Here is a 14,121-nt window from a genome sequence, read left to right on the forward strand (position 1 = left end):
TGGAGGAGAGGGCTGGTGTGCTGTGGAGCACTGGGGAGAGCTGACCGCAGGCAGCCAGGGTGCAGGAGGACTGGCCCGGTGGGATGATTATGGAGAGAAGCAAGCAGAGCTGTGGGCCTTTCTGATAGCCTGAGGCTGCGGTGCAAGCCTTACACAGGAGCCTGGACTCTTAAGCTCTGAGAGGCAAGAAAGCTGGGAGCTGCTCCTTTGTCCTTGTGCAGATTTAGCTCTGACACGCAAGTGCCAAGGCCATGAAGACAGGTGACAGCTGAGACCTGGGTATCTCATTGACATGTAAAGCCACCAAGCAAAATCTGCTCAGTAAGGGGGTTGGGGGAGATACAGAACTCAAGAGAACTCCAACACATTCAAGGTCAAGGGGACCAACAGGTGCAGGAGGAAGGGGCAAGGAAGACCAATCAGAGAGGCTGGAGCAAGTCACACTGTGCAGCCCCTGGGGGTGCAGGGCAGGTAAGGGGAGTGGCTTAGTGTTGGGAACAAATGTTCCCAAAGACTGGTGTGGCTGAGGGATGATCCAGAGCTCTGGTTAGTATCTAAGAATTAATTCACCTTTCCAGTGAGAAATCATTCCAAGCATACAGAGATTTATAAACGGTAAAAACTCTTTAATAATAGCATGTGATCTCTTCTGACTAATGCACAAAATGGAACAAATGGAAAACCTGTTTATATAGGTTCATGGCCCCAAGTTACACTTTGAGTAGTGCTCCATAGAGGCAGAGCTCCAAGGTTTGGTTGTCGGGACAAACAGGGAGATTTACAATGTAGAAATTCTTACTGCCATAGTTATCCCCAAATGGACCAAGGCTGCTTTTCTCGGGCCGGTGCCTTCTGGCAGAATTATGCTCTTCCAGATAAGAGGTAAAGGGCTTAATGATGGACCAGGACTTAATGCAACCCTGACCCAGTACTGTCCCCTTTGAAGTGCACTATAGAGGCTCTTTGATGTGGGAGGTGAGTTTGATGGTCGGCTGTGAGCAAGGATGTCTCCTTTCGTGTGTGACTGAAACCTAATTGGCAGCGATCTTAGTGAACTTATGACAGAATTTTAAGAAACAAACCTGAAGCTTAGTTATGTCAGAGGCACAGATAGTTATTTCCTTTCTGCCTCGACAGTCTAGTCAGCATATACTACTCAGCGTTGAGCACTCCTTTAGCTAGGTAAATTCCACTTCCTTTTATTTAGTAGTTCCTTAGCATATCTTTTTAGCATCCAGTTACTATTTCCAGTTTCTTCTATGTCATGCAGACCAATCCCTGCCTGGCCCACCAGGAGCTGGTCCAGAGCATCTTATCATGGAACTTTGCTGGGAGGAGGGGATGGGCAGGGAAGAGGAGGATGGATGAGATGAGAGAAACATCAGCCGTGTGAACACAGCCGCTGGGAGCCAAGGGCGGAAAGGCATTATCCTTCCACCTGTCCTGAGCCGGGTGCAGATGGACTCAGGCCTGAGTCCAAGGGCACAACAGAAGATGAAGTCAGTGTGCTGCACCCACGCTGAAGCCCCGGCTTTGCTAGGGTGCCTCCCAGCCAGAGGCCCTCATCACTCATGGCTCTTCTGTCTGCTGCCTGTTCCAAGACGAGGTCAGCCTCTGATTTGTCTGTGTGTGTTGGGGGGTTGGGGGGGGACGTGTTTTCAGAATAACATCCTGTAGGCAATCGGACGGCCCACCTTCTCATTAATCCCCCAGGAAATAACCAATCGACTGGCAAATATCCAACTCTCAGAGCAGGAGGTGGCGAGACATGAGGAGGGGGAAAGTGCAGAGTCCCGCAGGCAGGAACAGTTGCTCGAGATGTCTATTTGTGGCTCTCCGTCTAATGTCTGAAGATGATCATGAATAGTTGTCCTTTCTTCTGCAGCATGCCTCTACATGGCTCACTTACAGGATGCTACTGCCTCTTGGTTATTTTTTTTTTCAGGACAACAGGAATGCCCGAAGAAGGATAAGAGGTCACTCGGGCCTAGAGGACAGAGGACACAGGTCAGAGTCTAGATGCAGCTTACACGCCTCTAGGTCTGGTAGTCTCCGTTGTCAAATGAACCCAACTTCTCCATCTGACAAGGTTCTTTTTGAAATCTGTGCACTGCTCTAGACACGGGTGCCTTGAATGAGACGCCCAGGGCTCCCACCCTCCGGGGGAGACTCTCTGAAAGCCACAGCAGCAAAGGAAAAGGTGACGACAAGGCCAACCCTCCCCCATTGGTCATTAATCAAGAAAATGCCCAACAGGAGGCATTTTCTCAATTGATCGGCCCTCTTCCTAGATGAGCCCAGCTGTGTCAAGCTGACAATAGGAAAAAGAAAAAACCACTATCAGGCACAATCTCACAGACCATAGGTAAGTGGTCTATCAATGACCACATCTCCCTCCTGTGTTTTTTTTTTTCTCTTTATTTTGAGACAGGGTTTCACTAAGTCCCCAGGCAGGACTTGAACTTAGACTACAGGCCTGCTCCACCAGACCCAGCAGGGGTTGATTTCCAATATGCCTCCACTCAGAAGCCCGCCCTCACCTTGGCTATGTTTTCAATCGAACACATCCCTGCAGATGTGAATTATTTTAAACAGGGCAAAATTGTTCCCCTATTAAGCTTCTGCTGTTAAATTAAACCCATGAAAGTGTTCATTTCAAAACCAAGAGTTTTCTTTTATGGAACACATTGATTAAAATGTCCCCCTGAAAAGGCATTCGAACTCTCAGAAGTGAAATGCATACAAGTGTGTGAGTGACAGGTCAGTCACTGGCTCAACTCGGGAGCCTCGCTTCTTGGTGCAGCCCTGAGTGTGGGCTGTGTAGCCTCAGCTGAGAACGAGGGACTTGTTCCCAATAGGGCAGGCAGCCTCCTGGGGGAGAGGACCCAGGCTTTGTGGACATGAAGACATAGATGAGAGTCATTTTGTTATCTGACGATATTAAGCTGACTTCTATGTACATAGTCACTCTGTCTACACCCTCCCCAGACAGTCAGAAGTGTTCCAGATTCCTCTTTATAGCTTGATTTTTGTTTATTGTTGTTTGGTTTTGTTTGGGAGTTTTGAGGGTCTTGCTGTATAGCTCAGGTTCGCTTCAAAATTGTGGTAATCCTGTCTCTGGCTCCAGAATGCTGAAATTTCAGGTGTCACTACCGGAGACAGCCTAGTTTATGGGTGTGTACATGTAAATGCATCTGTCCGTCTGTGTGTGTGTGTCTGTCTGTCTGTCTGTCTGTATGTGTGTGTCTGACCACCCTCCACCTCGGTTTCTGGGAGGGCCTCTCACTAACCTGGGATTCACCAATTAGGTGGCATTTACTGGACAGCAAGTACCGGTCTGTCACTATTCCCCCAGCTCCTTGCGTTTGGATTGCAAGTGTGAGCCGTAGCACCTGGTGTTTAGGTGAGTGTTGGGGACAGAACTTGAGAAGAAAACTACTGACTGAATGAGCCATCTCCCCAGGCTCCTTGTTTACATTTTAAAACAGTGAAATGAGTGTTTGAGAGAGAGGTCTGAGCCAGCAATGTGGAAGAGACCCAGACGGACAGGCATGTGAAGACAGGGCAGAGGTGGGAGCATGAAGCAGGGAGCCAAGGAACCACCGAGATCTGGAAAGGGTCAGAAACAGATTAGATCCCCTCAAGGGTTCCAGGGAGCCCCAGCTCAGCACGAATCTGAATTGCAGATGCCAATCTTCAGAGCTGTGGACAAGCCAGCCTCATTCTACGAAACTGCCCAGCTTTGTGATGACCTGTTACCACCCTTGGGGAGGGACAGGATGAGGCTCTGTGGCAGAGACCTTGCCTAGTTTCATCTTCAGCACCAAGGGGAAAAAACCTGCTGGCAAGACCAGGGCTCTGCAAACATTAGCAGGAGGGTGACGGGTGATTGGCCCAGCACAAGCAGAACCAAGCATCCCTCCCTCAGCTGGCCTTCCTGTTGCTAACACCAAAAAGCGCCCCTCATCTGGTCCCCTTGAGAATCCCAGCCTTGCCCAATGCCTACCATGCATGGTTCTCCTGGATCAGCCTGTCATTCTGTGTCCTGTATGTGTGGGCTTCTGCTGTGGGCAAAGTGGGGATTGGAAACACATAGCCAGGAGCAACTCATGGTAGGTGTGCTGGCAGCAAATACCAATGTATCTCCTCCACCTTGCCAGGAAGCCGTCACTACCCTCCCTGTACCTTGCACCAAACACAGGGTGTTTTTGCTGAGGCTGATGTCTTCCATATGTGATTTTATTCTTTTCCACAAGAGCTTCGAGACATATGTATAGCTAAGTGTGTCTGAGGATTTTACACTCCTGTAAGATGTTCCTTAGAGGTATTCAGAAACCTAGGGACAGGATGTTCTCTGTTGCACTGCACAGCTTAAGTCCAGCTGGGCAGCATGTGTGCTCTCCTCCTCTAATGCTTGAAAGAATGGGAACTCTTTGTTTGGGCCTGGAAATTAAACAGCCTAGAACCTTCCCAGCATCTGGCATAGCTCCCTCGGGTTTGTGGTGTCTGCCCATCCATGCTCTTGAATCTCAACTCTGGGAAATCCAGGTCCAACACACTCTCTGTCTTTACTCAGAGAAGGACTAGGCTGGCACCTGGGGGTGACAGTGTGACACACTATGCTGTCCTTTGGTGCTGATTTATTGGAAGCAAGACTTGCTATACTCTCATCATCAAGTGTGCCCAAAGGAAAGACCTGTGGCACCAGTCATAAACACACAAGAGTGCTCCCCCCATAAAGCAGGTGTGGGGTTGGTTTTAGTGGTGTGTGGTGCAATGCCAGTTTCTTCCCTACCCCAAATCTTAACATTTTCTAAACACCCCAGGCAAAGGAGTCTTACTTGCCTCCAGGATGGTTCCAGTGCTGGTTTGGTCCTTTATTGGAAGCTAAGCCAGGCTGCTATGGAAACAAAGCCAGGGTAGAGGGAAGGTGAGAAGCATCTAGAATGTTCTAGGCCAGCATGGTGGCTATAGCGCTAACTCTGACATCTGCTGGAGCCTGAGCACATACAGCAGAGCAGAAGGAAAATGCTCTCGCCCAGGATAGCAGGATGAGGTGTGACAGGTGGTTCTCTCTGCGTGTGTAATGCTACAGTGACGAGAAGGACAACTTAGACATCGAAGAAAGGACCTGGAAGTAGATGCTTCCAGGAGCCTTGGGTCATGGGGCAGGGCTGGCCACATGGCACTTTCCCTTGGCCCCGGCTCTGACCCCCATCATCACACCCAAACTGCTCTACTTGAACAGACAGCAGACAACAGGATGAGCTGACTGCCACACAGGCCACCACCACCTACCTCTCCAGGCTGGACAGGCATCACCTATGTGGCTCAGAAGGACACAGCCAAGACAACTAACCAGAAGGTAAGCAACAGACTGGCGTAGCCAGCATACCCCAGAGCCTTGCCCTGACCCCTGTCAGCAGGCCCTCACTGACTGTTCTGATCCCCCTTCAGCCAATATCACAATCAGCCAGGAGACAGAGCCAGTCCTGGTCCAAGACCCCCAGAGACATGGTTGGTGTTCCAGCATGGGTGGGGCTGTGTTTCAGGGCCACAGAGCACATGACAGGGCCTAAGACACAGCATTTACTACCCCACTTCAAGGCCAAACCTAGAACACATAATAAAGAAATGGAGGTGGCCACCCAGGGGACCCAGGAGGCATCACAGAGCTTTCTTCTTTACTCCTAACGTAGTTCCTGTCGTAGCCGCAATGATTTCTGCTTAGCAAGAATTAAAAGACTATGAAATGGCCGTGGCATTTTGTTAAAGGAGCAGCTAGAACTTCTAGAAACAACACATCCAGACTGTGACAGAAACAAAGTGAGTGATGGAGCCACGGCAGTCTCCATCCTACCAAGGTGCGCAGGTTTGGCACACCAGCTGCTGCAGCAAGTGCCAGACGGTGAGTTTGGGTGTTGCTTACCCGCGTAGAGTTCGAAACAGGTGCTCCCGACTGCCAGGCTCTCTGCTCCCCGGCGCTTCTGTCTGTGACTTCACCACCTTGAGCGCACAGCCCCCAAGACTGCCATGCTGGATTGTCTCTCCTGAGCATCAGAGAGCCCAAGCATCGGCCAGAACCAGGCTCACAAGCCTGCATCTCACTTTATTCATCTCTGTTTACTAGGCTTCACTGGGCCACGTCAGATTGCAAAGGGGGCTGGGTAATGTAGTCCAGGGCAAACCCAGTGGGCGGAAGAAAGGGGCTTGGTAAGCATCCAGACTGTCTGGGGATATGGCTGCTGATGGAAGGGGTGGATCTAGCCGAAGCTAGCTGTGGCCTTTGTCTAGCACATAGCCTAGCTCAAATACTATCCATCACCCATCTCAGTTACTTTGTCGGTCCCCTCCCTGCTATTCAACCCAAGCAGGGAGGCTCACTCCCATTTTGGACTTAAGGAAACTCCAGTTCGGAGAGAGGCCATAATTTACCCAAGAGCACATAGCTATTGAGAGGGCAGGTTCCCCATCTCACACCATTGCTCTCCCTCTAGTTAGCAGGAGAGGGAAGAAATAGAGGAGTGAACTCCTCCATCCCCATTTCCTTGGCTGAACTGAGGAGCCCACAAGACGAATACAGGGGTCAGGCAAGTGTCGGCAGTCAGTTCCAGCTTTAACACTGGGATCCTGGGGTGCATGTGGTGCAAGGCAGCATGTCCCAGACCTGCCTGTCATGGAAGATTTTAAGAGTTCACCGTCAGTGTCTTCCACCAAGTGTTCACACAGTGCCACCTGTGTGGCCCCTGGGGCAAGGGCGCAGACAATGCGTCTCGGTTCCTGGCCCTGAATGCCAACTGTGAACTAGACCCCTGGCCTCACACACTTTACATCACTGCACACTCACTAGAATGGAGGAGGGGACTTTCGGCACTGTCTTTGAGAGGAGTGGTGACTAATAATGATGGCGATGACTGTAAGGATAGTGGTGATGATGATGGTGTTGCTGTTGTTAACAGTGATGGTAGTAATAGAGATGATGATGTGGTGGTGACCATGGTGATAATGATAATTGTGCTGCGGGTGATGGTGATAGCCATGACGGTGATGCTAGTCTGGCATTAATGGTAACAGTGATAATGGTGATGGTGATAGTGATAATGATAATGATATCATGTAATACTTGAGCATCACATGCCCAGTCATACTTAAAGCTCTTTAGATGGATTCTCTCTATAACTTTCACAAAAGTTCTCATGAAGAATAGATTCCTTCTTAACCTCCATTTACAGACAGAGACTCTGAGACCCAGGGAGGTAAGCAATCTGTTCAAGGTCTCATATGGGGAAAGGGTGTATATAGAGATCACATGGCAAAAGCTGGCCCAAACATATCCAAACCAGCAGGCCAAGCCGTGGGCTCCTCAGGCTACAGTCTGTCAACCTCCTCCCTGGTCCAAGTCTGGCACACAGAGAGTATGCACAGGGAGGCCTGGTGATAGTTCAAATAATGAAGGCTCTCGGGTGGTGAACCCCCATTTTTTCAGTTGTCCATCAGTATGAAAGGCATGTGGGTAAATGAAAATCCAGGTGATTGTTGACCAGCCTGGGGGGGAGGGGGCAATGGACTCATTTCTGGGGTATCTTCCTTTTCTGTTCTCCACCTAACCAGACCTCCTCAGAATCTGTGGTCCCATTTCAACCAAGACCCCCACTGACAGAGGAGGACAGGATACTCCCTGGGCTACACCTCTGAGCAGGTAGTGACCCTTCTGGAATGGAAGGAGCTGCAGGTCCCTCTGCAAGACTTACAAAGAAAGGAGACAGAGGCAGTGGGGGAAGGGTGACTTTGATCCGTAGCCAAAAGAGTGGGGAGTGGGCAACACTTCTGCAGACAAGCTGTTCCTCACCAGCTGACTTTGGTAAAAGAAAGGAAACTCACTAGCACCATCTGTTCCCAGAGCGGGGCTAGTGTGGGGCCGGGGGGCTCCCACAGCTCCCGCGGCCAGACCCAGTTTCAGGAGCTGAGACAGCTGCCCCTGGATTATTTTGGGAATCGGCTCAACTCCGAGGTACCCCGGCCTTCGAGGCATTTCCGAAGCTGTTTGCACGCCCCACCGGGGCTGCCAGTTCCTCCTCTCGTCCTGGACGGCTTCCCATCTTCCCGTTCAGCCCACTATAACTACCCTGCTTCCAGCTTCATCTTCAACAGCAGCTGCAACTGGAGTCAGATCTCATGCAATGGAGGAGGCCCGAGTAGCCGCTGGACTGCGGAGCAAGAATGGGAGGGGCTTCTCTCCTCTCAGCCTCCTGTGGCGCCCTGCTTCCTCTCCCAAGCTCCGGGGATGCCCCACTCCCGCGGGGGATGGTGTCTTTCTGGCTGGATGGTGTGGGGTCTTTTGGGCAGAGCCGACGTCAGGCACGCTGGTGAGAGCTTGGGGATGCCAAGCAGTAACCGAGGCAGGAGGGAAGCACGAGGGGGGTTAGACCATGAGTCAGCAGCTCCCTCGGTACCCAGAGACTAGGTTAGAACAGCAGAGGGTTAGAACAGCTTTCAAAGAGGCCAGGGGTTTGGTGCCCAGATTGGGGAAGAATGGGCGGCTGATTTCAAGTATGGGGGATCATGATACTAGAAGGGTAGATCAAAGAGAGCAAGACAGGGAGGCAGGAGGCAGGGTCAGGGAGAGCAGGCTGACTGGGAGATGAGGGGTTTGAGTAGCACCCCAGTAGAAACCATGCTCTAGGCAGTAAAGCCAGTTGAGTCAAGAGGAAGTAGCCTGCCCAGAGCTGGGGAACGGGCGGGCAGAGTTGTTAACTAATAAGGACAGTTTCCGTGTGGTGAGGGTGGTGATGGTCCTACAGCAAGGTCAAAGAACTCAGCAATGCTGAACCACACAATTAAAGATGGCCGGTCATGGAGACAGGGAGATGGCTCAGTTGTTAAAGCCCTGACCTAGCAAACACAAGGACCTGAGTTCAAACCTGCCTTAGGGTTTCAATTCATGATAAAATACCCATGACCAAAAGCAACTTAGCTTAGGGGAGTCAGAGGCCATAGAGGAATGCTGCTTACTCCTGGGTGTATCTCACACCCAGATACACCAACCAAGGGGTGGCACTGTCCACAGTGAGTTGTGCCCTCTGGTACCTGTAAGCGTTTCAGACGGATCAGATGAGACACTTGGGAGTCACAGAATACTAAGTGTTACACAGCTCAGATGGAAAGGTATCCTGGAACTCAGGAGCCAAGGACTACCACAGCCCGAAGTAAGTATAGCAGCTTACAGCCCTGCCTCAGGGAAAGGCTTCCCCAGTGTATTGGCTCTGCTCTGGCAAGAGAGGGTCTTCCAGCTAGGGATGTTTGCCCAGTGTAGCAGTTTTGCTCAGGCAGGAGGTTTCTCGGGCGAAGTTGCTACAGTTCAGCTCTGCTCTCCTCTGCTCCCGGGAAAGTGAGAGCCGAGTGTAACCCTCCTCTCTGCCAGGGGAAGGTTTCCCCGGCAAAAGTGTTACAGCCCTGCTCTCTCTGCTCTGCCCAGGGTCGTCTCTGCTCTGCCGCAGAAGAAAGTCTTCACCCAAAGCTCATTCAAGGGGTTTACTGCGAGGGAAGAATCCAGGAGAGTGGCTGGCAGGGTAGCACGAACAGTCACAAGCTGAACAGACACAGGGTTTATATAGGCTTCCAGGGTGGGGATTGGTCAGATTTTAGTGCTGAGCTCAGATTGGCTAGAGCTCTGCTCGAGGATTGGTTAGTTTTCTGCACAGGATTAGGGTCAGATTTGGCTTTGGTTTCAGGGCCAAAGTGTGTTTCTTTCTCTGGTCCTTTTTAGCCTTTTGGCTCCAATTTTAGGGCCAGGGTGCATTTCTTTCACTGACTCAGATTCCAGGGACAAAGTGTGTTCCTTTGGCACTGGTTTCAGGGTCAGGGTACATTTCTTTGGTTCTGGTTGCAGGGCCAAAGTGTGTTTCTTTGGCTCTGCTCAGGATGTGTTTCTTTGGCTCTGCTCAGGGTGTGTTTCTTTGGCTGGTCCCTTTTCCCTACAGTACCAATAACCATTAAGAAAATGCACCACAGACTGACCTATATGCCACTCTGGAGGGTGTATTTTCTCAACTGAGGCTTCCTCTTCCCCAAATGACTCTAGCTTGTGTCAAGGTGACATAAAACTAGCTGGCACAAGCCCTAAGAATTCACTTTTGAAAGGCTGGTGCAGTGGTGTGTATTTATAACCCTTATGCCATGGAGATGGACACAAGGAGACCTCTAGACGCCCTGGTCAGCCAGCCTAGTCTACCTGTTGAGACCCCAGTCAATAAGACACTGTCTAAAACAATAAATAAGTAAACAGCACCCAAGGAGACACTCCATATGTATGCACAAGCACACGAATATAAGAAAGAAGAAATACAGGCTAGAGCTGAGCTGAGACAGTGGCCCTCTGGGGGAGGGGTGGGAACTGTAGGGGGATGGAGGGCAGGACCAACACTCCTTCCTCCAAAAAACAGAAGAAGGAAGGGCTGTGCACATGGAGGCAGGACCAAGACAGAGTCCCAGTAGGAGAGGCGGGGCTTATGTGTGAGAATGCCTAGCCCCCAGAATCTGTGGGTCAAAGAACCAGAGATGGGAAGTGCAGAGAGAAGCCAGAGGTCAGCAAACACTGCCCTTCATCACGGAGTGGGAGGGGGGTTGGGGGGTTGGGGAGAGCTCTCCCTGGTGTGTTCTGCTGCCACGACAAGAAACAACAGTCTCAGAGATCAAGCTGGGCTGTCTGTCATCCTGCCAGCCCAAGGGTAAAAACTGCCTGACAGAGAGGGTCCTGAGGCTGGTACTGCCTCAGTGAGGCCAGTGTGCTCGGCACCATCCTAACAGGCTCCTATTATGTCTCCAGGGACCAGATGAAGGTGAGGGTGTGACTCAGTGCCTAGAAAGCTGGAGGGGAGGCATGGGGCTTGAGACTGCACCCCACAGCCCAAAGGCTCCAATGGACTGCCAGGAGCGCAAACGAGTCTCAAGTGCATGGAAAGAAATGTTTTAGGGGCTGGAGAGATGGCTGAGCAGGTAAGAACACCTGTTACTCGTGCAGGGGACTCAGGTTTGATTCCTAGCACCCACATGGCAGCTCACACCATCTGTAACTCAGTTTCAGGGAATCTAACAACTTTCTGTGGCCTGTGTGGGCACCAGACATGCATGAGGTACACATGCATATATGCATGTAAAACACACAGACATATATGCATGTAAAACACACAGACATATATGCATGTAAAGTGTCCCTACACATAAAACAATCTTTTTAATGATTTATTTTTATTTTATATGCATTGGTGTTTTGCCTGCATGTATTATCTGTGTGAGGGTTTTGATCCCCAAAATTGGAAGGAGTTGCCATGTGGGTGCTAGGGATTGAACCTGGGTCCTCTAGAAGAGCAGCTAGTACTCTTAACCACTGAGCCATCTCTCCAGCCTCCAAATAAACAAATCTTTAAAGAAAAAATACTTTTTATTGCATTTCTATTTATTTGGCAGCTATCACATGCATGCCACTGCACCTGTGTGGAGGACAGAGGACAACTTTTGGGAGCTGGTTCCCTCCTTCTACCACGCAGGTCCCCAGGGATTGGACTCAGGTCATCAGGCTTGGTGTCAGGTACTTTTTATTCACCGAGTCGTCTCACAAGCCCAAGAACTATTGTAAAAGAAACTCAGTGCCCAGTGATGTACAGTCCATGATGGAAACTAAAGAAACTCAGTGCCCAGTGATGTACAGTCCATGATGGAAACTAAAGAAACTCAGTGCCCAGTGATGTACAGTCCATGATGGAAACTGTTGCTGGGAATATATATATATATATATATATATATATATATATATATATATATGTATACATACAATACGGACTTATATCATGATCAAGAGAAGAACTGGTCAAAAGGAAGAAACACAGAGACGTCACAGATGACAGGTCAGTGGACAGAAGTGTTTAAACACAAGTGTAAACAGGCCTCAGATGCATGCAAGGGGGCAGATATTTTAAATGTCCTAAATGGATTCCCAAGGTGACAGAGTTCAACGTCTGAGGCTGCAAACACAATGGGGATAAAAGCAAAGGAGACTGTGCTGGAGAAGGATCGATCGATGGGCAGCCTTCAAACAAAAGGAAGGCGGACACAAAAGGAAGGCACCACCAGGCTGCAGTGCACGCAGAGCACTGGTCCAGCGGGTGCGATTTTCCTGCTTTGATCCCTAGCACCAGAAGAAAAAGAAAACACAAAAACACAGCATCCACACGTGACAACGTCAAAAGCCACTTAACCTGGAATTCAGCAAGAATCAGAGAGAAGAGGACAGGAAAAAAATGTTTGCAGAAATAATGACTAAAGTCTTTGCAAATTTGATAAAAATCCTAAGTTTACAGAACCAAATTCTCCACAAACTCAAAACCAAAAGTACTAACTCACGCCAAAACTCCTCAAGGTCACAGGACTGAAAACCGGGATAAACTGGGCAGTGGTAAGACACACCTTTAATCCCTGCACTCCGGAAGTAGAGGCAGGCAGATCTCTGAATTCAAGGCCAGCCTGGGCTACAGATTGAGTTTCAGAACAGCCAGGGATACACAGAGAAACCCTGTCTTGAAAAAACAACAACAACAAAACAGATAAATTGAAAAATCACATAAAATAACCAAATAGATACTGTGGGCAAGAGGGGAGGAATGGCCAACTTCTCACTGAAAAGTTTAAAAATTGGAAGAAAGAAAAGTTTAAAAAACAACAACAAAGGGACTGGAGAGGTGACTCAGTGGTTAAGAACACTGGCTGCTCTTCCAAAGGACCGGGGTTCAATTCCTAGCACCCACATGGCAGCTCACAGCTGTCTGCTACTCCTGTTCCAGATGATCCACCACCCTCATGCTGGCCAGTCCTTCAAGATTCCTGCTTCGCAGAGCAGTCTACCAGATATATTCTAGGCCTGTAAGCAGAAGATGGATGCTCCAGCACTGCAGAGGAGCCTTGGGTGACTGTTCAGAAAGTCAGATATCTCTGTCATTTTGATAGTTTTGGAAGTTGTTTGCTCTGCACTTCCTGTTTACTCAGGTAATATATCTTTCTCAGGTCTCTGACAGGGGTTGAAGACGAGATAGTTTTACCATTTTCTTTGTTACCAATTTTCAAAAAAAAAATCCCTCACAAAAGAAATATAAATTATAAAGGTTGAGAGACAAAAAGCTTAACATATTTATCTAGGAAAATGTTTTAAGGTCTAAAAGGATATTTTTAGGTTGGTAATACAAGTTATGATAAAAATTGGTTTAGGTATAAAACTTTGAACTCACCAAGCTAGGATAGATAATAGAGTATTCTCTCTGAATTTGCCAACTATAAATGGATTGGACATTGTGAATGTAACTCTTACCTGGTAATTGTTCTTAATTGTATATAGTTTTACTGTGTTACAGTTAAAAACCTTTCCTTTTTATTTAGATAAAAAGGGGGAAATGTTGTGGGATAATCTTTTTGTACACTGTGAAGATATGTCTCTGCTAAGGCACCTTCTGATTGGTCTAATAAAGAGCTGAATGGCCAATTGCAGGAGAGGATAGGTGGGACCTCCTGGAAGAGAGAACTCTGGGAAGAAGAGAGGCGGGATTTGCTGTCTGACATGCAGGAAGTGGGACACAAGGTACTGAGCAGAGGTAATGAGCCACATTAATATAAACGGATTAATTATAAGAGCTAGTTGGGGACAAGCCTAAGGTAAGGCCAAGTTTTCATACTTACTAAGAAGTCTCCATGTCATTATTTGGGAGCTAACAGTACAAAGAAAGACCTGCTACATCTTTTAAAACTGTAAATGGACTAGACACCATAATCAAAAGGCAGGGTTTTCAGATCCAGGCATGATGGTGCACACCTGTAATCCAGAACAGAACTTGGAGCTTCTTCTTCTTTTTTTTTTTAAAGATCATTCTTATTTTTATATAATTTTAATATTAATGATTTATTTATTTTTATGTTATGTGCATTGGTTCTTTGCCTACATGTATATCTGTGTGAGGATGTCAGATCCCCTGAAACTGGAGTTATAGACATTTGTGAGCTACCAACTGGGTGCTGGCAATTGAACCCGGGGCCTCTGGGAGAACAGCCAGTGCTCTTAACCGCTGAGCCGTCTCTCCA

At 48.8% G+C, this 14,121-nt stretch overlaps 1 protein-coding gene across 1 annotated transcript in view; it reads right to left on the reverse strand.

Moving 5' to 3' along the window:
• Positions 1-605: 605 nt before the first annotated feature.
• Positions 606-14,121, reverse strand: part of Parvg (parvin gamma) — a 35,204-nt gene continuing 21,688 nt past the window's right edge. Inside the window, exon 13 of the mRNA XM_040754052.1 lies at positions 606-1,987. Within this exon, the coding sequence (XP_040609986.1) occupies positions 1,902-1,987 (86 nt within the window). The 3' untranslated portion in view covers positions 606-1,901. The remainder of the gene's footprint in view (positions 1,988-14,121) is intronic.

The sequence above is a fragment of the Mesocricetus auratus genome, unplaced genomic scaffold, assembly GCF_017639785.1.
Source record: "Mesocricetus auratus isolate SY011 unplaced genomic scaffold, BCM_Maur_2.0 Super-Scaffold_100010, whole genome shotgun sequence".
NCBI lineage: Eukaryota > Metazoa > Chordata > Mammalia > Rodentia > Cricetidae > Mesocricetus > Mesocricetus auratus.